At 42.7% G+C, this 26,203-nt stretch overlaps 1 protein-coding gene across 12 annotated transcripts in view; it reads left to right on the forward strand.

Annotated features, from left to right (window-relative positions):
• Positions 1–10,476: 10,476 nt before the first annotated feature.
• GRM1 (glutamate metabotropic receptor 1) overlaps positions 10,477–26,203 on the forward strand; it is a 189,575-nt gene continuing 173,848 nt past the window's right edge. For 10 of the 12 annotated variants that reach the window (XR_012586193.1, XR_012586194.1, XR_012586195.1 and 7 more), the window contains exons 1-2: positions 10,732–10,866; positions 12,451–13,349. Coding sequence is in view for 9 of the 12 variants with exons in the window: in XM_074580345.1 (XP_074436446.1) it covers positions 12,587–13,349 (763 nt within the window). In the remaining 3 variants the exon portion in view is untranslated. Of the gene's footprint in view, positions 10,867–12,174; positions 12,240–12,450; positions 13,350–26,203 lie in introns of those variants that run through there. The other 2 variants (XM_074580346.1, XM_074580347.1) reach the window with 2 other exon arrangements.

The following is a 26,203-nucleotide window of genomic DNA, read 5'->3' on the forward strand; positions in this document are numbered from 1 at the left end:
GTTTTGCCTGATTGGGCCCAGTCAAACTTGTTCAGGCTCGAGTTTGGTTTGCCCAGTGAGAGTTTGGTGTGGTTTGACTTTTTGGTCAGGCAATGTGTGCCTTCCACATCTGCTTCTGCACAAGCAAGGTGGTTCCCTGAGGAGCCAAGCAGATTCTTCCCCATTCACACCTTGCATTTCTGAGACATTCTGGTGAAGTTAATGTTGTTTGGAGCAAGATAACTTCAATTTGAGTGATCATTAAGATATGCGTAATGTAAAGTAACATAAAGGACAATCTGCTCTAAAGTGGCCTTTATTCTTCAAATGCAGACGCTTCCCTGTCTCATAGCCCTAAGTATTATATGGTAAACAAAAAGCTTTCTCCTGAATAGTCAACTTCTGATATGCAATTACCATAATCATTGTAGGTATTATACGCTTCTTCCACAGAGTGAACTGCATCTAATAAAAATTTTCCCATAAACTATATAAAGATGTGATACTCTTTAACAGCATTGAATGCAGATTGCCTTCAAATAAAAGGCTTCTGAATATGTTATCTACACTATAAAATTAAAAATAGAATCAAACTGAGTAACAGCATCCTCTTACCCACATTTCATATCTCCAACCAAGGCAGTTAAAATGGGCACAGAGATAAGCCAGTTTAATCTGAGAATCCTAAAAAGTACAATTTACAACTGCGAAATGTCAAGAGGCTCTTCTCTAACAGCGCTTTGAGCTCTTCCACACTCTCATATGTACCCTGCAACCTCAAGGAGTCGACATGAACTCTAGTCTTGCACCATTAGGTCTTCCTTGCAGCAACAAACAGGCCAGGATGTCTCTCTCTTCAGCTACGGGGATCCTGAACTAGAAAGTATATACATGGGTGGAAAGCGTAGCTGTGATGCGTGGAAAACACGTGTGGTGCTCCCTTCATAGAACAGTAGTTCCTCTGAATGTTTACTGGGCAGACCTTTTTCTTTTATTTATTTATTTATTTATTCATGAGGCTTTTACTGCATTAGAAATGAATACACAAAATTAAAAATGGACTAGACAACTGAAGCTGAAGGTGGTCTTCTCACCACATATCCCTGACTTCCTCTCCTTACCCTCCTCCTCAATTTCTAAAAAGAAAGCCGAGGGCACAAACTTAAAAGCTGTGTTAAATGAGAGTGGAGTTAAGCGTATGTCCAAGTATTCTTTGGGATTAGGTTCTATACATGTGTCATCAGTCTATTTACATGTAGCCACAAAAATAAAGCAAACGGGGAGGACTTTTCACACAGATTTAGGCTGAACACTCAAATTTTAGGATGATTTAGAAAATAGGTTGAAAATGTTGTATAAATTGAGTGGCGTATACTACATTGTTTGCTAAAGGAGGGTAAGAATAATCAATGTGCGATCTGCTTCCTCTGTTGACTGTAGCTGGAATTTATAGAAAAATAAAAGCCAGCTAGGACATAAGATGTTCAATTAGGCTGAGAGATGTAATAATAGATTTGAAAAAGTATTGTAGTTTAACCCCAGCTGGCAACTAAGCACCATGCAGCTGCTCACTCACTCCCCTGTGTTGGGATGGGGGAGAGAATTGCAAGAGTAAAAGTGAGAAAACTCGTGGGTTCAGGTAAAGACAGTTTAACAGGTAGAGCAAAAGCCACATGCACAAGCAAAGCAAAATAAGGAATTAATTCACTACTTCCCATCGGCAGGCAGGCGTTCAGCCATCTCCAGGAGAGCAGGGCTCCATCACGCCTAATGGTTATTTGGGAAGACAATCACCATAACTCTGAACGTTCCCCGCTTCTTCTTCCCCCAGCTTTATATGCTGAGCATGATGTCACTTGGCATGGAATATCCCTTTGGTCAGTTGGGGTCAGCTGTCCCAGCTGTGTCCCCCCACAACTTCTTGTGCACCCCCAGCCTGCTCACTGGTGGGGTGATGTGAGGAGCAGAAAAATCCTTGACTCTGCGTAAGCACTGCCCAGCAGTAACGAAAACATCCCTGTGTTATGAACACTGTTTTCCGCACAAATCAAAATTGTAGCCCCATGCTAGTTACTATGAATAAAATGAACTCTATCCCATCCAAATCCAGCACAAAAAGCCAGTTTGATGAGATTTGAACACCAGGCAAAGAAGACAAATTAAATGCAGGTACCCTTTAAAAATCAGAAACACAATAGGAATTAAGATGTTTATATGCAGCACTAGCAAGAGTCTGTTGAATTTAAATAAAGACATGGAAGTCAATAGCTGCCTATTGTCACTGTAGTGACAGTTAGCAGCTGTCAAATCAGTTGAGCTGGTTTGGGGTAATTTATTGGGCACTTATGGTTTGCAGCTAAAGAAAAAGTGCAATGATGATGAAGAAGAGTCTTCTGTTGCCAAGAAAAAGGAAAACAAAAACAAAACCAAGCATATGCTGTAAAAACAAGCACATGCTATAGTTATCAAGAAAATGTCCTCTAGAATGAAAATAAAAGACTATGTAATGAAATTAATATGTGCTTACACAACATGCTTGTACAGATAATTTGAAAACCATGAGGACACTTTGTTTGAAACTCATCATTGTGAATATGAAGATATTCTCTGAACAATGCGACTAACTGCTATTTAGAAATTTTCCCTTGAGTTTTCTTAATTTAGTGAAGCAAGTGTTGATTGCCTATGTGCTTTAGAGTATGATGGCACAGCACCTCAGCCACGTATTCTTCCTGTCCCTTTATCCCTTCATTGCTAATCAAATTTCAAGAATCACCTTGTGAGTTACAATTAATAATCTATACACGCAATTTACACACATGAGGAGATTAGCAGTTCCACGAGGACACACACTTTCCTACACGGCCCTAGTAATCATGCGCACATAATCAGCTTGCCTAATGATTGTTCCATCCTCCAGCTCTGCAAATCACCTCTCTTGAGTACCCGGTTATTCCTTCCCAGGGCAGAGACACGCCATTGTGCAGCTGGCCCACGGCTGTGCTGACGGGGCACCTGGTTGCTGCAGCTGGTTATTTCACCTGCCTCTCTCCCATTGTGGGTATTTATGTAGGTTTACTTCTTCTAGTCAACCACTGACCTTCAATAATTTGAACAAATGTATTTATCTTCAAGACTTTTTCAAATTTCAGTGATTTTTTTCCCCAGTTGCAAACTGAATAGTTTTTGTTATATTGTGAGGGGGGCTGTGGAGGCAGTAGGCACAGTAAACGCGTTGGTTTTATTTCATTAGACAAGCAAGATACAAGTCTTTATTTAAGACTGTGTGATGTTCTTCTCATTGGGTTTTGTAACACTGCTTCTTGCCTTCCTTTTGATCATTTCCAATTAAACTCCATGGCTATGGATAGTAAGCAAGATTTTTTAAATAAACTAATGGTCTTAGGTGCATCCTTTTTTTTAATGTCCAATTCGAAACATGAGAGGGTCTGGTATTTCAGAGCATTGTAACTCCAATGTTTATAGAAAATCAGGATCTTACAACTATGTTTTGCTCAGCAAGAGCCAAAAAATTTATAAGAGCAGATAAGGAAGATATGCAGGAGAGCAAACATCCAAGTACGGTGTTGGAAGCTCTGTGACCTAATGCATGAACCAAACATGAGCTATTAATCGTAAGTGGGCTGGAGATATACATGAAGTATTGCCTAGTTAGAGAATGGGTCACAAAAGGCAAATAGCCAATGGAAATGTGAGACAGAAAGCATTTGAATATACTTACTGTGGACAGTCAATGCATTCAAGATGCTGGATCAGCCGGACCTCAGCCATTTCATCACCAGTGGTGGTGTTATGCTGGATGTTTGTTTTCCTGCCTTAATAAAGACAATTTTTGCGGTAAATCCAGTGTTAAGTCAAGTAGAGTTGCATAACTGGACTAGAGTAAGAAAGTCTGATTCTGGAGGAACTGGGATTTGAAACACCCTAAGGACCAGGCAGTTATAGCTAGTGGCTGAGGAGCCAGGCACCCCAGGTGAGGATCGAGGTCTTGGCATCCCTGAAATGGCAGTGGGCCAGTGAGACGATGCAGCCACTTCACCAGAAGGAAATCACAGAGCAAAAGCAATTAATGTGTCACCAAAACCACAGCAGCTTACTGTCAGGGAAGTGAGAGGAAAGAGAGTTATAACAATGATTCTAATAGATCCTGAAGTAATGAAATGCTTCCAGAAATGCTTTGCCTGGATAGAAAGTCAAAATGATAAAGTCTGTGTGCAAATTCTGTTATCAAGGCAATTCCTCATGAGGACTATAAACAAAAGAAGTACTTACAAGAAACATGTACTCTGATATTGTTCTTGTTTTTGTTATAGCAAAGAAGATGTCAGAACATGTGTAAACACTTAGAACTATTTTTTTTTAAAATGCTCTGAACTAGCCTCTCATTTTTTAGGTGTGGTACTTTTGTGGATCAAGTTTTTGAACAAATGCATCAAGACATTTGCAGATAGTTGGAGAAGTGAAGTTTGTATGCTGTGTCCTCATGACATTTCTGAATATCAGATTCTTACTCTGCATGTCTTGCCTTAAGTAATAGCTATGCTTTAAAAATAAATACAGTATTAACTAGTACTTTATGTCACGTTTCCTTGACTGAACCATTGGGTTCAGACCAAAGCACGAAAAACATGCAAACTGCACAGATACAAATACGTGAGTGGTGTTATAAAAATACGTATCTGCTCCCTTTTCCTTTTTCAGTGTGAGTATTTTTCTACAGCTGTTTACAGGATGCAGAGCATTGCCGATACCTCTTTATCTCTCAGTCAGCATAATATGAATCCAGACCAGGTTTCCTTTGCTCTATGCACCCATTCACTCACTTTGCTCAGTCCGTTGTGTTTATACACTGTTATAATTCAGGCAAGACCAATAAAATCTGAAAGAGAGACAAGCTATGGCACCTCGATCCCTTTGAATTCAGTCATGCACATCTCTGCATCTCAACGTATCTCAAACCACAGATCCACTTTGAGGTGTATCCATTCTTCTAAATCCCTTTAAACCGTTCCATTCCAACCAGCCAACCATTCCAACCAGCCCCTTCCATTATTTTATTGAGTAACTAAGCAATGATGTGCTGTTCTGTCACATTACCTACATTTAGAAAAATAATCAAAATAATGACTGCAAAAACAGAATAGGCCTGAAGTTCCCCTAGTTGACACTTCTGAGTTCAATTACACCCATGTATAGTGAGAGCAAAGTGAATAAAAGCCAGCCAGTCTGATGGCAGTGATTTTAAGGCATCCTTTCCTTCCATCCATAAATGCATAAAGAAGGTGCAGGGTAGAAAATGAGATCATTTCAGTTAAAGGTCACCACAAAATCCTACTAATCTTCCAGGTATTCCATTCTCCCATGCTTTATTTGCAGGCTTCTTTTATTCTTTTATTGTAGACTTCAAAAATAGGTATTTATGGAAGCTGATAAAGCATCTTGTATACAGTGTTACATAAACAGCAATAGACTGTAAATGGGAAAAGTAACATTCTGGGGTATTCAGCATTAATTTGGGCTTTTTTTTTTTTTGAGCACTGAAAAGGTTCTTTAAAATGTGTCAGATATTTGTTACACATGGTTTGATTGCTAAACTGGTATTTGTAAAACCTCCATTGATTCTTTAGTCCTGTGTAAAATATTCCCATTTTGAAAGACTGCCTGCTTTTTTCATCTCCGACATTTGTGATTTTTAATGTGACTTTTTTATCCTCCTTTTTGTTTTACAAAAGATCTAGAAGAGGATTATGTGGTGAAATGAAAGATACAGGTACCGATCAATAAATACAGAGCTGTTTGCTTCAGTACTAACTGTAGTCATTGGGGAAATTTCGGAAACAGCTAGGTACTTGCAGGCTTCCCTCTGAGCAGTGCAGAGATGTGTTGTTTCATAGTACGGTCTGGGAGCAAACTTCCAATCTTCCCAAGTCACTTGTTCCTTTTGTAACTGAAATTTGCAGTGTAAGGCCTTACTGACCCACAGCTCCAGCCTGGAAGCCAAGATGGCAGGAGGGAGCAGGAATACCTTTCCCTCATCTGCACAGCAAGAACTTCCTTTCCATATGTAGGCGTTACCAGTTTTCTATGGCCCCAGACTGGATTCCTGCAGATCATGGCTTTACACAGAGCTGTCCTTGAAAATCACTCAAAAATTATGGCTAGTGGATGCTTTAGCTGACGTATTTCCCACAAACAGTACCAAATCTTTCTCCGTAGAGTACAGTGACTTCTAGTTCAATTCCTTGCCATATTTGATGGTTTCAATCTAATTAAGTAGACCTATCTAGTTAATCTGTATTAAATCCCATATATCCAAGACACCGTCTCTCTCTTCACACTTACATAAGGCCCTGTCTGGCAAGTTCAGCCACAGTGATTCAGACTGACATTTCCGAATTAAATTAGAAGTCTCTGCATTTTAAATGGAGAGTCGGAGGCTCAGAAATTGTGGACCTTTGACTTTGAAATGCACTTTTCTCTTTGGCCTGATGTAGCGTAAGCTTGTTGGCATGCAAGTTCCTGCGCAGATTTATCTATTTACTCAGGTTGTGTCTTAGGGGATGATTTCAGGGAAATCAGGGGATTTCAAGGCAAAAGGGTTTTATCAAAAGTAATCAAGCTGGATAGAATTGGTGTGTGTAAAAGCGTGTTGTAAACATAGTGTATCATTTTGGCCTAGAGGGCACCCTAAGTACGTTTTTGCTGTTAAGAAATAAATAAATACGGGAATGGCTTGAAACAGTATCCAGGACTGAATATTCATGTTGTTTAGCAAAGGGGATGTTCATCTGACTTCTCCTTCACTGTTTGGGAGCATCTCCATAGCCATCAGAGTGACAAAATTCGTCCTCGGGTGCCACAAGAGTGGGTGCCCAGGAAATCTCCACGCTCTGAGACACATGCTCTTTCTGTAGTGAAAGGAAATCGTGTGCTTTTTTTTGGCTATCACGTGTCATTGCTTGGACGGCATGGGTTTGTGGTGAAAAGACCATTTGTGAGACGAGGTTCCCTTGAGGAGAGGCCAGGCCCGTTCTCTTCTGGAGCGCGCTCTTCCAGCCTCTCTCCTTAACAGTCAGCACGAAGCACTTCTGCTGAGAGTTTTTTTAATATGGTGTTATAAAAGCAATCAGTTACTTATTTTAAAATGTAGAAAGAATTAATCTTAGTTTATTAACAGCTCTGCTAGCCAGAGATGGAAACTGCTGAACGCCTGGATAAATCTAGTCTATTCATCACTTCATGGAGTCTATAATCCTTAGAGTGTCAAAAATTTACAAGACATCCCTGAATGCTGAATTTTGCATTGATTTGGATCTCACACTTGTTTGAAAGACATTTGAAATCATAACCAGGCAGACAGTTCCCCCCTGACTAAACCTCTGAGGAGGCATTTTGGTTCTTTCAAAAGGATGTGAAATCTCCTAAGCCTGTAAAATATGCTCAAGATACTGTGATTTGAGACAGGGGATGAGAGGGTGTGTGATAACTGGCAATGGAAGCTTTCAAATTTCTGGGGATCCTTGGAATCAAGGAGTGTGTATGCCTGTCAAAAAAAGAGCAGAATAGCCCCATATAATCACAATTTTGTGTAGAAGCTATCACTAGTTTCTAAGTATCGCAAAAGTGAGGCCTAAATTTCATGAGTTAATCCTATTTAATTTTAATGGACCTACCAGTACAAGGAAGAGCTGAGCAATCAGACCTTTATGAAGCGCCATATATACTGACATCGATCCATTAATGTTCATTTCCTAGCAGCTGCAGCAAGTAAGTGTAAGTAATCAAAACTGTTAAAAATGCTGTTGCTTTGTTTCTTAACAGATAGGATGACCTAAGAGCTTAAAAATAAGAAAGTGAAAACGATGTTGTAGCTGGCACATGTTTTAAATGAAAAGCTATGAGAAATGTTTGTTTTGCGAAGAGAAAATGAGAAAATATATTGAATATATTAGGAAGATTAAAAATCCCTGTTTTGATTGAACAAACCTGCTAGATGATGAGATGACACTAAGTCCTTGTTCAGGAACAAACATTTCGGTATCTACTACAGAGGGCTACCTATGCATGTTTTGCATGCACACTGTTTATATATAGTAGGTGGCTTTTGTAAATCATGAGAGGAAAGCATCTGAGTGAGCAGAACAGAAAGGGCTATTGACAATTTATAAAGTAGCTGGTATATATTTTAACTGACTTCAGAACACATGAGCTTTCTACTTGTTTCCAAAGCAGAATAAAATTGTATAATTTTAGCAGCATTGATCCTTATAGAATAGCTTTAAATCTCCCCAATAAATTAGCTGGAGAGTCTGCACAATTAGGCAGTCCATCTGACTTTTCTCTCTTGGTGGGAAGTAGAGGAGGGAGGAGACGTGTTTGGGAAACAAAAAGTCGTGTCGTGTCTCAGCAAACCAGGTTTCCAAGCTTCAGTCGTTGCTACTCCAGGCCACCCCCCCTTTCAAACCATTTTCTACAACACACTGGCCTCTCTCATTACAGACAACCAGAACTTTTCCAATAGAAGATTTTCTGCTGAAAGAGGTAATTTTGATGAAATAGAAACATTAACAAGAGTATGCTTGTTCTAGCAAAAAAAAACCAACAAAAAACCAAAAACCAAAATATATATCTATATATCTATATAAAATCTTTTGAAGAAATACTGGAACACAACTTCCATTTTAAGCTGATGATTGATTTCGTCTGAAGTAAAAATAATGATACACTGTGCTACACTGTACAAAATGTTTAAACAGAAAACAGAACAAAACACTTTTGATGCTATCAAAATAGAATATTTCAATCAACCTCCAGCTGATTTTTAAATTGTGTTTCAAGAGAGACTGAAAGTTGTTCACTTTTCCTCCATTTCAGGAAGGAAAAATATTCAATGTCAGGTAATTTCCCAAGGAAAGCAAACATTGCTTACAAGCCAGCTCCAGCCCCTGCTCTGTTCTTGCCCAATTCTCTGTTTGTCTGATGGCAGCTCGTATCTCTGCAAAAAACGGAGTCCAGTGCAGTGCCCCAAGGATGGTTACCAGACGATAAAAGTACCATGTGCTAAGAAATTTGGGAAGGCAGCAGGCTTGGATCATGGGCTGTTTCTGAGGGGAGAAGTGTTAGATCTGTGGGCCAGAGCAGGATCAGGATGTGTAGGAGATGGGCAGAAGGCAGTGGGATGACTCTGGCGTCTTTGGGGGAGACAAGGACAGCAGGGTCACATGGTGCTGCTTCCCCATGGGGGAAGCCTTTGTTTCCCCCATGACCAAAGGGGAAGACTGAAGCCCCCGCAGTCCCAGTGCCCTCTTTCCTTAGCCTTTCTTAAAGCCTCCTGACATCGCAGGTGTCTTCTCCTGAGCCCCAGCCCTCTGCCAGTTCCCACCTACTCCCACCTGCTGCTGCAGGTATTGGAGAGGTAGCAGTTGAGGCCGTGGCTGGGCATCAGGAGCTGGTGACCTGCTCTCCAGTCTCAGCAAAATTCAGAACCATCACAGAAGGGAGAACAGCTCTGTGAGACAGCCATGCATAAGCCTCAGCAGAAAGATCTGCTGTCTTTGTGAGTGCCGGGTTGGAGCAGATGAAGGCTACAGGGTGTTAAATGTTGGGAGGAACCTATGGGAGCGTTTGCAAATGCTTCCCCTGCCAGAGCAAGCGGAGCAAACTGTTCACTTAACCGTCGAAATAATTTACCGGCATGTTGCAGGTTCATTGTGTCAAGGGCAGAGACTGAAGTTTAATTATTAAAGTGCGGATGAAGGGGAATAATTTTTTCCCCCTTTATGTGTACATCTGGATGCCCCTCCAGGCCTGGTCCTGGCAGAGCTGCCCTGAGCTGGGTCTGCGGTGCCTTGGGGGAGCTTCATGCAGGACAGGCAGCCCCTCTGCCCCGGCTCCTTCTTTGGGAAACATGACCTACAGGGAAAGTGGGCACCAGCAAACCCCTCGGCTGAGTCTTCCATAATGAACATGCCTCATGGATAAATGCACAACACAGGCAAATAATGAGCAAATAATGTAAATAATGACAGTAAAAAAAGTGCAAATATTGACACAGGGAGAAGACACCCCTGAGGCAGCATTCACTGCAAACCCTTCTCTGAATGAGCAATAGTTAAATGTTTGTCCTTGCCTCTTTCTTTCAAAAGTAGGGCAAATATCTATAGAGTTCCCAGTGGGGAGGTAATCTAACTTTAACTTTCATACAGTCAAGTAAAACACCCGAGACCTGTGTTAGGGATGCAAGCAGGTCGTCTGAATTATGATTATTCAATCTGGTATTATTTTAATCTGACATGCCTCTCACGTGCTTCATTTAGATTCATCTTGACCTGAAAACTGTAATCTCAATGCCTTTATACTTACAGGTGATTTATCTTGTTGCAGTATCTTTTTTTAAAAAAAAAAATAAATATTTGTTTCAATAACGAAACGCTGCCCGTGAGGCAGAACGGCACATTTCACTATCTCGGGTCCCCCGAGCGTGGTCTGGGTCCCCTTCGAACAGCAGCCTCTTGCTTTTGCTCTCGCTCTTGCTAATTGTGGCAAGAGGATAATGAATTAAGGGCCGCGGGAGGTGAGAACAAACACCTCCCCTGCCGCCGCAGGGTGATGCTTCCTTGCTCGCTTACAAAACAATAGCCGAAGAAATTAAGGAGGGGGAGAAAATGACTGATCCTTCTGTATGAGATAATGGATGAGCCCGGGATGACCTGTTTTTTTCCTTGCGGTGGAGCGGTGCTGAAGACAGAGGGCACCAGCGCCCAGCCCACAGCCCTCGCCCCGCCGCCAGCGCGCCAGCTCGGGGCGGCCGGAGAGCCGCCAATGCCTGCTCCGAGCGGGCAGGGAGCCGCTGCCTCGTCCGGACAGGTACGTTTCGGGGGTAACCCTCCGGACAGACGGCGGGTCTCGGCCGTGGGGCTGCAGGTGGGGCAGGCGGGGAAAGGCACTCGGGAGACGGTCTGCGGGGCTGCCCGGGGGAGCCGACTTCAGGCGGCTGTGCCTGCGTGCATGTGTGGACGCACAGCCAGGACGGCGGCTCTCCGCGGAGCATCGCCTTCCCCGTGACCGTCTCCAGCCCTCCGCTCCGCTCGGTGGGCAGCCCCGCCGCGGCACCGGCACCAGCACCGGCGCCGGGGAGGGACGGGGGAGCGGCGGCCAGTCTGGTGCGGTGCGTGCCGCGGCCGTTCTCCGTGCCTCGGGTGTGTATGTGTGTGTGTGTGTACGTGTGTACATACGGGGGGACCGCGGCAGCGGCGCCGGGCGGGGGACAGAAGTTTTGGGGGACGCGCCCAGCGGTGCTCGGGGGGAGGACGAGCCGGTGGCGGCGGGGCCGGGGCAGCGGGACACTGGGGCAGCGGGACACTGGGGCAGCGGGGCAACAGGACGGCGGGACAGCGGGATAGCGGGTTGGCGGGGCAGGGGGACAGCGGGGTACGGGGGCAGGGGGACGGCGGGATAGCGGGTACCGGGGCAGGGGGGCAGCGGGACAGCGGGGTGCCGGGGCAGGGGGACAGCGGGGCCAGGGGCAGCGGGCTGCAGGGCGCTGTCCCGGGTGCTGAAGGCGCCGCCGTGCAACAGGGACCCGGGCCGGCCGCGCTGCGGGTCCCCGGCGGCGGCGGTGGCGGCGGTGGCGGCGGCGGTGACAGCCGCGCCGCCCGCCCCCTTTCCAGCCCGGCGTTTCAAGCCTCCAAAGCCCAGCCGCCGGGCCGGTCGCCTCTCCTCGCCAGAAGCCTGCAGGCAAGGCAGGCGTGCCGGTAAGGCACATCAGGACTTTGCCCGCCGTTGCCTTAGTAACTAACATGTATTCCCCCCCCGCTTGCATATGTGTGTCCCTGGCTGAATTACAGTTTTGCCCCCTACACACGGAAAAGTTAATCTAAACTGCAAAGCTGTTCCTTTCTTCCTCCCTTCGCTGACCTTTAAATGACATTTCCCGTCGCTGGCAGGGCAGATTGCACCCGCTCTCCTTTCACCCCTTTCTGTATTGGAAAAGGAAATTCCTGAGCTGAGAAATGCCTTCAGGTAATCAGAATGTGAGAAGAGAAGCAGTTGTCACCCCACTTTCAGGGCTGGGGCCGCTGGGGCCAGGCTGGGACGCTTCTCCGATGAGCTAACTACCTCGTGAAACTTTCAAAACTTCCCGAGGGCGGAGGGGAGGGTGTGTGCCAGCTGGAGGTGCGGGAAACAGCTTCCTTGGCTTGAAAAGCGGACAGGAAAAGGATCATATAAACTTAACATATGTGAGTATGCATGATCGTATGTCAAGGCAAATAAAATAAATATTTTAATCCCTCTTGAAACTTCCTTTCGAGAGCTCTTAACGAAGCAATTTGACCTGGGCATTTGGGGAAGCAGTCATCTCCTCGAACTGTGCGGGGTTGCTTTATCGAGCTCTGGTTTGACATCGATTTCCTGATTAGCGTGTTTTATCCCCGGTTTCTATGCCACCAGGTTAAAAGTCACTAGGATGACGGCTGACTGGGCACCTTCGAGAGCGATGCTGTAAGACTTGGCTGTGATGCTATTTGGAGCAACTTGGGCGCTGGCGGGGGGGAAGCGGATGCCATTTTCTACATGTCCTTAAACCATGTGCAGGCAAGAGGAGCCCTTGAAATTGGTAACCTGGGTCTGGATGACATCGTGCAACAAAATGATTGGCGTGCTGCTGGTCTTTTTCCCTGCTCTGCTCCTGGAGATGGACGTACTGCCCAGGAGCGCCGGGCGCAAGGTGCTTCTCTCCGCAGCCTCCTCGCAGCGGTCGGTGGCTCGGACGGACGGGGATGTCATCATCGGGGCCCTCTTCTCTGTCCATCACCAGCCGCCGGCTGAGAAAGTGCCCGAAAGGAAGTGCGGGGAAATCCGGGAGCAATACGGCATCCAGAGAGTCGAAGCCATGTTTCACACTTTGGATAAAATTAACGCCGACCCGGTCCTGCTGCCTAACATCACCCTGGGCAGCGAGATCCGAGACTCCTGCTGGCACTCCTCGGTGGCCCTGGAGCAGAGCATCGAGTTCATACGGGACTCCCTCATCTCCATCAGGGACGACAGGGACGGAGGCACCCGCTGCGTTTCCGACTCGCAGCCCCAGCCCCAGTCCAGAGTGAAAAAGCCCATCGCGGGGGTCATCGGCCCCGGCTCCAGCTCGGTTGCTATCCAAGTCCAAAATCTGCTCCAGCTTTTCGACATCCCCCAGATCGCTTACTCCGCCACCAGCATCGACCTGAGCGACAAAACGCTCTACAAATACTTCCTCAGGGTGGTCCCCTCCGACACGCTGCAAGCCAGGGCCATGCTCGACATCGTCAAGCGCTACAACTGGACCTACGTCTCCGCCGTCCACACGGAAGGTAGGTATGGGGTAGCCCCCTGCCTCCCCCGGCAGCCCCCGGCCGCTCTCCCGGTCGGCCCCGGGGCACCGCGCCCCTCGGCGGGGAGCTCCGCGGGGACGCGCCGGTACTGCGTTATCTGGGGGAGCCGGCTTCTCCTCGAGGGACCACCGGCCGCCGCCACCCGGGGAGACCGTAAGGGGAACGGGAAAAAGTGCTGGGGGGGTTGCGGTTCCCCCCGGCACGCAGGACCCCCCCCTGGCCCCGGGAGCCGCGGCTGCGGGCAATGGGAGGGGTGTCAGCAGCGCAGGAAACCCCGCAAGGCATCGGCCGTCTCCCCGGTGGTCCCGTCCCCCGTCCTCGTTCACACACCGAGCGTAGTTCGTGTATTTGTAAATACAAACTTGTCAGATGCTCGCATCTGGAGCTGACGGCTCCAGGGGTCCGGAGGTTGCCCGCGGGGCTGGCGAGCAGGTCTCACAACGCTGCCACCACGGGAAGTTTGGCATTTCTGCTTGAGCAAAACGGAGTCACGGCTCGGCAGGGACTCCGGGATTAGCTGCTGGCTTTGCTGCGTGTGAACTCGCTTTCCGGGACTGCGAACACAGAGGAAAGAAACCTGAACATCCCTCTGCAGTCCAGAGAGCCCCTGCAAAGCCGTGTCCCCTGGGAGAGAGAGGGCAGTGGGTAGTTTGCCAGCAGGTCCGGGCAAGCACGTTTTCATGCAGCTTGAGCAGTAGTAAAAAAGGTTGCTCTGTAAAATCTATTCATAGTCAACAGGTTTTATTAATCTCAAATATCAGGAGAAGAATATAAAAAGCAAGGGTATTTTAAAAAGGAGACACTGATTTATGGCCAGGCTAGGTGGACTGACATAAATTACAGAAGTAATTGCATTTGATAGAAAGCAAACTCTTCTGCTTTATTGCTGTGACTTTCCTCTAGTCCAGTTATGATCCTCAAAATGGGATTTTTAAGTACAAAATTGCAAACCTGACCACATTATTGCCACAGTTTTGCAGCTATTCTGTTTACCTGACTGTATCTCTTGTATGGATTTGATTTATGATTCCATCTGCTTACTGAGCTGACTCCACATCTTTTATTCTCACAGAGATGACTAAGTAAAAAGAGTTAAGAACACGTATTATGATGAATAAATAAAAGAATCTCCAGGAAGAGTTGCATATATGACATTCAAGGGTGAATTGGATTGAACTGGATACCTAAAATGTGAAGTGCTGCAATTCGGGGTGGGGTGGGTGAAGTAAGATCAGGAAGCAATAACCTGACATTTGCAGTTCATTTATGCCCTGTTCAGATGAGAAAACGAACTGGTAGCAAGAGTTGGACACGAGCTATTAAGCTTCTCTATTGCCGGCAGATATGATTAGATCTTGTGGCAGGCCAGGGTGAAAAATAAACATGAAAGGGGTAAATTCTTTGTTGATGTAAATCGGCATCTCTCCCTTCAGTGCCCTTCGGGGAGCTATTTCGAACTCACAGCGCCCAGGGAGCTGCCTTAAGGGACCTGCTCCCCTGCTCTCTCATCTCTGTAGATGTAATTCTCCTTAACATGAGTGGGACCTATCTCTTTTGGAAAAGACAACAGATTATGAAGGTTATTTGTTCATTCATTTTTAAAAGATCATTATAAGTAGTAATTGCAGTCACTGCTTGTGAGAAATTTTAATGGAATCCCTATTTTTATGAGTATGCTACTGACAGATGAAAAATGCTTGTTGCAAGATATTTTTGTAGACTTTGAAGTGATACTTTTGAAAACAGTGGATCAGTTCTGCCCCACAAGGCAACAGTCTCCTGCTAGGAAATGTCACAAGGATTTTGAACATTATGCAGCTCAAGATTAATATTTGGTTTTTAAAAAAAATTTTATTAATTTGTATCTGCCATACCTTTATTATTGGATTCAAGCTACAAATTCCACTGGAAATATATAGCAAGCTTCAACTCTTCTGTGTTTCTTACCAGAAAGACAAGTTATTAACCTCATCCCAATTGCTGTTGGGTGGATTCCAAAGACCTTTTTTTTTTTTTTCCTATTTAAAGTTAAATCAGCATTCATGAAAATTGGTGTAAATTGTTACATTTCTGTTGCTTGAAATCCCGTGCATTCACTGTGAGAGATCTGCTTGCTGGTGTGTTAAAGGTGGGATCATTCTTTGCAGACAACACAAAGCCACTCTGAATAATAGTCTGCGTGAACAGGAGCTGCTCCATCCGTGCTATGTTTGGAAATACAGGGATAAAGTGTAGTTAGAAACATTCCTCCTCCACACTTACTCATAGGTCTCTACGCTGTCTTTATGGTGGGCTGCAAAATGTGCTGGGAGGAATTCTAGGGTATCATGGGTTGGAGAATTGCTTCAGCAGGGACTGTGAGAAATCAGCATCTTTCTAGGAAATGCACAGGTTGGCACTATGAAGAAGTTAGTTGTTTCACCTTCCAAGTACTCCAGATCCAGTGTGGACACCCCTTGAAAGCAGAAAAGCTGCTTAGTTTCTACCCGACCCCTGGTTCTCATGGGGATGGACGATGCTCAGCTCTTGTAGCCACCCAGCCACAAGGGGATGCAATGAGACCACTGAGCTGACTGACACCTGTGTCGGCTAGCCCTGCTCCTCAGCCTGCACTGGCCCAGGTCACAGAAATAGCCCAGAGGTGATGCAACCTTTTTCAGACAGTCTGGACCATCCAACTCCTCTGTTTACCCTTCTTCTACTCCTATACTGTAGTTGGAGTTATTTGAATGCCCAAAACAATATCAGCCTACACAATTATACCTTTAATGAAAACCAGAAATAAATACCACACAATTAGTGCCCACCTTTCTTAACATGAAGCCCACACATGCCATGAGAATGAAGATAATAAAGTCACCCTATCTGTAGCATGATGTCTTTAAGTAGTCCCCATTATACTATGTTACATTTGCCATGAAATTTTATTCTTCATGTGTTTATATGATAATTAGTGTAAATTAGTGTTGATGACATTTAACTATACACAGTCTCTACACACTAGTACATGAAGTTGCATGGAGGTATGCCACACTTGTTTTGGCCTGGGTTTTTTTTTGCACCGTTGTTTATTAAGATGCATAAACACTGCACTTGGGTAGAAACTTCTCAGTTAGAGAATAAAATCCGTTTTCAAAGGCCCACATAGCACATTGCTCCTTTTAGATTAAAATTGACACATAAAGCTCCACATTCAAGAACAAAGAAAGGGGAGTTACTATGTTTGGTTATTTTATTATGTATCTCAGTTGAGCATAGTTGCAGATCATGAGAGTGCATTTTTTCCAGAGTGGGCAGCAGTCATTAAACGATGTGAGAAATCCGTGCATCTGCTGTCAGAAGGCTGTGTGACTGTATAGTAGCTTCAAGGCATTTTCAAGGCTATTATTTTTTTAAGGCTTTTTCAAAGGTAATTCAGTGTTGGAGTTCTTGGCGTACGTACATCTCAGCTTTTAGGCTTGGAAGTCATTCTTATCTGGAAATGCACATAAGTGGATGTCTAACTCCAAGCCAAGGCTTCCTATGAAATCAAAGGCATCAAAAGCACATGTGTTAAGTTGGGCACACCAGAATATTTCATTTGCTAACCGTTACTTTCCAAGTGAGATATTCTGGTCTTCAGTGAGATAACCTCAGAGTCAGGTATTATTCTCAATTTACTAGGCAGCCACTAGTTATTTGGTAAAACTGTGAAGAACCGCAAGGGGACACGTCCTTCCCTTCCCAGCGAACAGACTCTGGGCTGCCCCTGGGACAAGGCAAGAAATGCTGAGCGGAGATGGCTGGCACCACCTCTGCACTGTTTTGATGCTGAAGGCACAGAAGTTAACAGGGTTGTCTCCAGAAAATGCAGAGCGGTTGTGAGATTGCTGTAGGATACACCAACTTCCAAAACCCACAAGATGCCTGCACCCTTGCTAGTGATCAGGATGGAGTCTCCACCAAATCCCTCCTCACCTTTAGCTGTTCCTCTTACACAAAAAGTAGGAGAGATGATGGTGTAAGAAGCCTTTCTATCACCTCATGTTCCAAGGAGATGACTTCTGAATAAACAAATAGAAATGCTTAGTGCATCTGCCTGGCTTTTCATTTCAGTTGTTGCATATGTGTTAACCTTATAAAATGTATGTGAGATTTTTAATTCTGTGAATGCAAAATCTGAATATGCAGTCTGAATGTGCAGAATAGATCCATTTGAGTGCCGTTTGTGATTTATGGACCATTCTTACACTTCCATACAAATACCCCTTTATAAGAAACATTTCCATTCCAACAGATTAACATGCAGGCTTTGTAGAAACACCTTTGGAAATGGAATGATTGAGTTAATTGCAGCAAATTTTGCTTGCTTATGGATTAATTTTACTGAGAGCACTGCGATGTTTCTGATCTTGATCAATTTTGTCAGATTTGTATTGCCAGGCTGTTCCTTTTGCTTGAGCATAAGGCTTAAAATGAACTGTGAAGAAGCAGATGGCACAACTTTAAAGACTTTCAGATCAAAGTAGATGGTAGGTAGATTATCTTCACGGTGATTTTTGATGACCTGACTGCCACACGCTCCCCATTGTAGTGACCTCCTGGAAACTCATAAGCATGGTTATATATGTTGGAAAGAGGAGGGAAGGTAGTGAATCGCGCACTGTCTTGCAAATTTCACAGGAAATAAGTTGTTTCAGTAGAACTCACTGAAGTAGTTTCAGAGGTGCCAGAAAATACTTCTATTTAGAGATAAATAGGGCAATATCCATCAAATAGCTCAAAGGAATAATTTTTGTACAATTATGCTTAATTTCTTGCAAGGCATTCCTACAGCTGTTTCTAACAGTGTTATATTATTAAATCCATGGTGTCACTCGATGATTGATACTTTCTGATAAAATTATGGTCGGGCAATAGAGAACAGCAGCTCCAATTCAAATGTTTGAAATTTCAGAGTTTACAAATATTTCTATAGGAACTATCAGTTACAAAAATGCTCTTAAATATTAGCCTCATGGACTGCTGTGAATTGCACCTGAGATGTGTGTTCACAAATGCATATTCCAGTCTCTTTTTTTCTCCATTTCTCCATTTTCACCATCTTCAGAGGCTTTGTGATAAGGAAAAAGGAGAGAGATATGTCCCAAGGAGGAGAGAAATTAATTTGAAAACAAGTAGGGACTAGAATATTCCCTTCATTGGACGCATTAATTGTATTTATTAGAAGGTACTGGGAGAATCATTTACATTGATTGATGTTGACAAAATTATTGTGGGTGACAAACACTGTAGAGATCAAGAGAAATTCTTTCTTCGAAATATATTGCTTTGCAGTGCTCCTAAATTCACGAATGATGTAGCTTTTCAACTGCACAACTGGCAGCTGCATGAATTAAATCAGCTCAAAAGACTGATCTAACTTCTGTGCCTGCCTTCTCAGCAATATTGCTAGAGTTCATATTTATCAGTCAACACCATGGGTTCATTTGTGCTTTACTTCTTTTTTTTTTTTTTTCTGCGTTATACCTTTGCTTTCAGATTTGTATGTCCCACGATCCTTGTGAACTCCTGCAGGATTCTTGTCTCACTGAAGACTGTTTTAAAAAAGTTTAATGATTTGGCTTTCTCGAAAAGCTATGTGAAAATCCCTCTGAAATATTCCTTTGAACATATGGTTCATAATATGAAGGTGCTTGCACTTAGGTTTCTCAGACGGGGAGCCAAAAGCTATGTGAAATGAAATCATATATCTAGAAGTAGTGTTGCCCATTGAGATAGATTCTTCAGGGGTCTGATGCATCAGTGAGCTGGTAACTGTAGTGGGAGACCAGAAGCATTGCACCTGCCACACACAACCCAGAAAAATACTCATCAAAGTCATTACTAATTGGTGCTCACTGACCCATGTGAAACAAAGCGGGGATTTCAGTGTATTTTCTGGGTGGCAGGTGTTCGCAGCATAAGCCACCGTCACAGATGGCAGTAATTAACACCTGTGCTGGCAGTCTGAATGGGAGGGCTGGACTCACTGGACATGAACGACAATAGCGTTTCACCTAAAGAAATCATCCCTGCGTCTGCAGGTATCTAAGGGATATTGCCGGAGATGGGTGGGGAGAGGTGTGCAACAAATGAATGCCATCCGGAGGGGAACCAGCTCGGTTTTGCTGGCTAATTTTTCAGACTGGACCTTTTCCCAAAAGCTAATATTGTTGTTGTTGCCCAAACACTAATATTGTTGTTGTTGTTGTTATTATTATTATTTCAATTAATATATTATTATTAATTCTATTAATAAAGAACGATTTCTAGATCTGGTTTGCCTATCAATGCAGCACAAAGTTGGCTGCTGAGAGAGGTGGCAAGAGTCCTGTGATCTTTGAAGCCGTTGTAGCCATTGCTGACTCTTGGGCTGCGTCCCCAGTTCCTGTCCATTACAAAGGAGTGCCCACAAGCGTCTGTTCATGGACCCTAGAGTGGCAAAAAGTCACTGAAATCAACTGAGTTTACATCAATCTTAGCTCTTCACCAGTGAAGAAACACTTACGGGATGAGGGCTATTTTTTAAAACCCGGTCCCAATTAGAACACCTCACACTGTAGACAAATGGTATGTAAGAAGTATGCCTAAGAATGGTGTATATATAAAGGCTCTTCGTAGTAGTTGTTTCATGGGAAAAATAAACTGAGGAAAGGAAATAAAAATTAAAGGAATAGTGAAACTTCCGTACTGGTCCTTCAACAGTGGGCTCAATATTAAAAGAAGGAAGAGCAGGGCATGTACAGAGCATGCCTTCACAGCTCCAGTATGGAGCAACTTCCCAAATACTAGGGCTACCAGCTGCCAATGGACCTTTCCTTTGTTAATTAATCTAATCCCTTTTTGTATTTATTTATACTTCAGTCTCCATAGTAGCATAACAATGAATTCTGTAACTTAATTGTATGCTGTGTGAACAAGTGTTTCCTGTTATTTAAACTGTTCCTTGATGACTGCATTACTTTCATACAGTGATACAAAACCTCTCACAATTTCTTAATCCTGATCATTATTCTGTACTTCTAATTCCAATATGAAATGTGGGGAAACAGTGCTATATTCAGTATTCAGGGTGGGGGTAAACCATGGTGTAATTCATTCCTGAAGTAACAATTTCAGTATTACTCTCAGAACTTTCCTAATAAACTTCCAGTTTATTTCCAGTAAAAAGTAATTTCCAATTACCTTTTTAGCTACCACCAGGCACTGAATGGATGTTGTCAGAAAATACTTTAAAATTACCACAAAACCTTTTCTTAAATGGTAAATTCTACTTCAGAGGCCAGTATACATGGGGTTTTCCTCATGTGCGTTACTCTTCATTTGCTATACACAAAATTTATTTCCTAATCTTTGGTTCCTGTCTGTTAGCCAATTATTAATCCAGGACGTTTCTGTCTTATCCCGTGTTACCTCTATTTCTGTCAGAGCCTTTAATAAGGGACCTCATCAAAAGCTTTCTTAAATTCCAAGTACTCAATAGCAATGGTATCATTCATATGGTTACCTCCAACAAAGAAGTCTAATAAATGTCTGAGGTACGTATTTTGTCTGCAAAAGCTATGTTAGTTCTTCCTAATATGGCATATTTATTTACTTGTGCATTAATACTATTTTTGTTGTGGTTCCTACCAATTAGCTTTGTGCAGAAAAATCTTAAGTTTGCAGAAATGTCATTTCTGTTTTTCATTGGTTTACCCTCTATACCTCTGCACTCTCTATAAATTCTGTTAAAAAATGAAAACTGATATGTGATATAAAATTGCTTTTCCCGCTTCTCTCTGTTTTGGTACTAAGGCCACTTTAACTGCTGGTAACGTACCACAACAGAAAAGTAGCTGACATTGGCAATTTGTTAAATTCCATGTTATGGATTTGTTCTAAAATGCATTCTGTTGACACGCTGAGACAACGGTTCAGCCTTATCCCACATAAGGAACAACCTTTGTATGAGAACCATCCTATCCGCCTTCACAGGCAGTGCAGACTCCTCAGAGAATTGATTTAACTTTTCTGCTATGGTTTTATCTTCCCCGAGTGCTCTTTTTATATAACTGGTTATCACTGAATATCAGGCGAGTTTCCCATTTCTGGAATATTTGAAGAACGGTGGGTTATTAGTTTCTATGCCTTTATATCTCAAAATTGTTTCATCTTGTTTTATTGTGGTTTTGTATTTCATTTGCCGAGGTATACTCTGTTCTCTTTCCCTCATTAGGACACAACTTAGACTTTTAAAGTTTTGTTTTATTTTATTTCATTTTACTTTAATTTTATTTTAATTTTTTATTTTTTATTTTATTACTTATTTCATTTTGTTTTGTTTTCTTTCATTTTATTTTAATAGCTTTAGGAAATTTATGTTTCTGCTTTATCACGCTGGCTTTTTTGATCCTTTTGGACTTCGGTTTTCAGCCTCTCATATATTTCTGAGTAGTTTCCATGTAATTTGCTAGTATTTCACTCTTTTATCTGCTCCTTTTAATTTCCTCGAAATTAGCTTTCTCAGTTTTTTAGAATTTATTTTGTTTTAAATTAAATATTACTATTACTGATTTTTTTCAGTAAAAGTACAGTCACAATTACAGACTATTTTTTGTATAGTTAGGTCTTTATAAGGCCTTGTATACTGTTCAAGACTAAATCAAGAGTTGCTTCTTCTTTTGTGAGTTCAATGGGCAGATGAGTGACACACATGAAAAAGAAATCAATGCACAGTATGTAAGATTTGCCTTCATTTTCCGTTATCTAACATACAGTCTGGCAGTACTACATACAGAGCCAGGGTGTGTTAATAGCATTTTGTGAACACGTGGGGTGCTTTTTAATGAGAAGTACTGTGCATCACAAGCTGTCCTTTCCTCCTGTGACATGCCACTACCTAGATGGCTGGTGTCCATCACAAACCAGTGCGACAGATATTTCATTTTACTGAAAACTCCTATTGTTGGTTATACAATGCCATGGTCCTCTGTTTGAACAATTTCCATTTGTATCCTCTCTTGAATGTTTTTAAACAAATCGTTTTCTTAAAGTATATTTGAATTATGCCAACAATGATGTATAAGTACCTTTGAAATTTGATAGAAATGTTGTAAGGACAGGCGTTTGGGCAGTTCTGGTACACAAAGCAGAGAAGGTCATGTTCCGCGCTGGTGGAGAGAGCAGGTGTAACAGGTGTAACACTCTTGATACAAGGCTCATTGAAGTTAGTTGGTGGTCCTCTGTTGAGACCATTGGATCCTGAATGGGGCTCAGCGTGGCCATCAGATGTTATCGTTTTAGGTTATGGATCTGGCATTCCTCAGAAAGCACTAAAAATCCACAGGGCTTGCGAATCCCACAGCTAGAAGGATCTCATAGTTAATTGAAAGTAGTGTAAAATTGTGTGAAGGCAAACTGTGTTTGTTGGATTTGCATAGATATTAGAGGGTACTCATATACATATTCTTTTCCTTCCAACTAGAAGGCTGAATCTAGTTCATTTCTTCCCATACAAATGCCCCAGTGAATTTAAGTCTTCTTTTTCTTTTCGAATTGTTTAAGGAGCAAACTTTCATTTTCTTAAATGCAGTCACAATTTGCAGTTATTTGACCAGCAACTTTCATCCTTATTCGTCTGTGGATACAGATGGATTTACACAAGCTAGTAATTCCCCAAACATTTATTCAAACAAAACTCATCCTGGCAAACAGCAATAAGAATGAGGCATGAATATTGCTGAAGTGACAGCTATTTGAAATATGAATAAGTATTCATAAATACTTTCTTAAAATGTCTGGCCAGGCTCCATTGAACATCGAATGTCTCCTATGTGGAGCAGAATATAAAAGATAAATTTGTAATTAATTGTCGGGAAGTGAGAAAACCTTTCATGCTTATTTATATAAGCCTGCCTTGCCCACATGGTGCTGTTTAGAGGCTTTAGCACATGGAAATTTGGCATGTAGACCCTCATGCTGGGTATTGAAAGATAGTGATCCTCCTGGTGAGAACGTATTTCTCTGACTGCAGGCTCCACATGCATAAATCTCAGTCTCTTGCCTGAGCAGCAAACATGTGAAACTGAATATTGACGGTGCTGTACAGGAATGCTATATTATCAGCATTGCTAAAACTGGTAGGATGATTTGAAGGACTGGAAAGTTAAAATCCACTCTTGCCGAACTGGTCAGAATGGTCTACAGCAATGGGCCAACAGGATTCTCTCAGAGGATGCCCTTATTTGCCAGGCCATAATTCCATGGAAGGAAAAACTCATATTCAGGATCAGATTAAAAACTCTACAGCTATCTGAAGCAAAGTGCTGAGCTGGGACAGCGTCTCTGCTTGGAATAAAGGTGTTCAAGATTTTGAGAAGGGGCAACGAGGCAGGCAGCAGCCCCGGTGGCCTGGGTATCACCTAGCCACAGCACACCCTGCAGGAACTTCCTCAGCTAAGCCACCTGACTTCTCATTAGTCCTTTCTTGTTCCCTTCCCTGTCAAGGCACTATAGCCGTGGTCCTCAGGTGTCACTGCATTCCCTTGTAAATAGGCTTAGCCTTCCTCCTTCAGGTGGATACCTGCTCCATTCAAACCATTCTTTATCCACTGTCAAGTTTGACTAGGATTCCAACATCTGACAGCTCAGTCTGTGCACAGGAAGTGACACGGTGCCAGTGTCGGTCACCCAAAGCCAGAATTCCTCCTCCTTCCCACACAGTGCTAACCTGCACGTGAAATTACAAGAATGACAGGAAGGTTTTCCAGGAGCTCCTTCCAGATTTGTCACTGACCTGAGACAGAGATGGCCAGTATTCTGTTAAACACATGCCCCTAACCATGCCTGCGACAGTGTCCTCCTATGATGATGTCTTGCGAAAGGGTAGGATAAGGATGTAGTAAAAGTCTGAGTCTGCAGCACGAGTACAGTAGTGTGCAAAACTGATGTTACGAAGCTGAGGGAGGCAATGGGTATTAATTTCAATGTGTTATGGAACAGCCAAAAATGGACAGTGTTGAGTTGTGCCAAAAATCCAAACAGAAAAGACAAATGAGCTATGCCAGACAGCAATCCCCAGAAAAATAATAAGATGATGATACAGGATTCAGCTGACAAAAGATTGTAATTAAATTACAACCAATCAGTGTGACTCTACAGAAAATAGGTCTTCTCAAACAAACCTGATTTTATTCCCTGATCAAAGTGCAAACTTGGTAGCTACAGATAACAGTGAGGATGAAATATCTTGGATTTCTGTAAGGCACTGAATTAGTATTATAGGATTTTTTTATTTAAAAAGCACTATGCAATGTCAGGAAAACAGACGTTGCATAAATTAAAACTCAGCACACTGACCTCAGTGAGTAAAGAGTGACCATCAAATGAGATTATGTCTACTGCATTGCACAGAGCTTGACAAAGGGTCTAATGCATCACTGCCTCCATCAATGATATACAAAGCATAATTGCTGACAAGATATGCAGATCTGTGAAATAATCCTATTGTGAAATGGCAATTAATGGGGAGAAAAGGGAAGATTCAGATCTCTTGATAAGCTAGGCCCAGTATAAGAAAACACATGCTAATACAGTCAAATGTCAACCATAAATACAGGAATAAAGCACATGTGCAATTTACATAGGAGAGCTGTGTCCCTAAAAGAAGTCCTAAATTCACTATATGGTTATAGAGGAGCTGCATCAAAAAAACTCCAACCCAAAATGCAGAAAGCTAAGGTCATCCTTGACAGAACGCGAACTTTACCTCAATCTCGATTATTAGTTTTAATTTTACTATTCTTTGTTCAGTTCTATTGTCAACATTTTAAAAAGAAAGTTATAATATTGAAAAGACGTAGGGATAAAACTAAATGATTACAGGTCTGAAAAAAATGCCTTAGAGAAGGAATCTAAACCAGCTCAGTCCACCTAGTTTGTCAAAAAGAAATACAGCTTGATTTGTCAAAAAATGTTTCATTTCCTCCAAGCAAACAAAACCAGCAGGAGCTAAAGGGCTCTGTATCCTAATGAGTAAATGCATAACAAGCACCAATTGCTGGTAAGCCAACAAACTCCGATTAGAAAAAAGACAAACCTTTTAACTGGTGACAGTGTTTAACCACTGGGACAACTGACTGAGGAAAGTGATATGTTTTCAAGACTTTTGATGTTGTCTAATCAAATTTGCCACAGACGTTCCAGAACAGTTTTATTCAAAATGTGAGTCACTGGACACAGCGCAGTGGGATCTGGAGTAAATGTATGGCCTGGCATTATACAGGTGGTCACATACGAAGAGCTGATGGTTCTTTCTGGCATTAAATCCTACTCATTTATGGATAGTTTTGATTACATAAGCAGGCAGAAAAAAAAAGTTTAATTTAAAGAGTACTTTAACATTCATATGTTCATTCATCTGCTCAGCTGCCTTGGAAAATTCAAAGTATCTTGTGCTGTTGATACTGATTGTAGAGGAAGAGAAACTCGGGACAAAATAATGCCCTCAGTCAACTTCAGTCTGCTATTGCAGTTCATGTGCATTATTTCAAGTTAATATTTGTTCACTTGGTGTTTGTTATGCATTTTACCATTAGATTACAGAGTGCTTTAGTTCCTACAATTTTTGTTTCCTTGGTGGAAATTTTCACTGTGGATTGTATACTGCACTTGTTCTCTTATGACATAAATATTGGCCCCTGTGACTGAAGAAAACAGCAAGTTTTCCAAAAGGATGCAGTGACATTTTTCTATGGTCTCATTAATTAGAATACTACTTTGTACCTAAAATGATATAATTCATCTGACAGCCCATGCAAAATAAATAAATA

Source organism: Larus michahellis, chromosome 3 (assembly GCF_964199755.1).
Source record: "Larus michahellis chromosome 3, bLarMic1.1, whole genome shotgun sequence".
Taxonomy (NCBI): Eukaryota; Metazoa; Chordata; class Aves; order Charadriiformes; family Laridae; genus Larus; species Larus michahellis.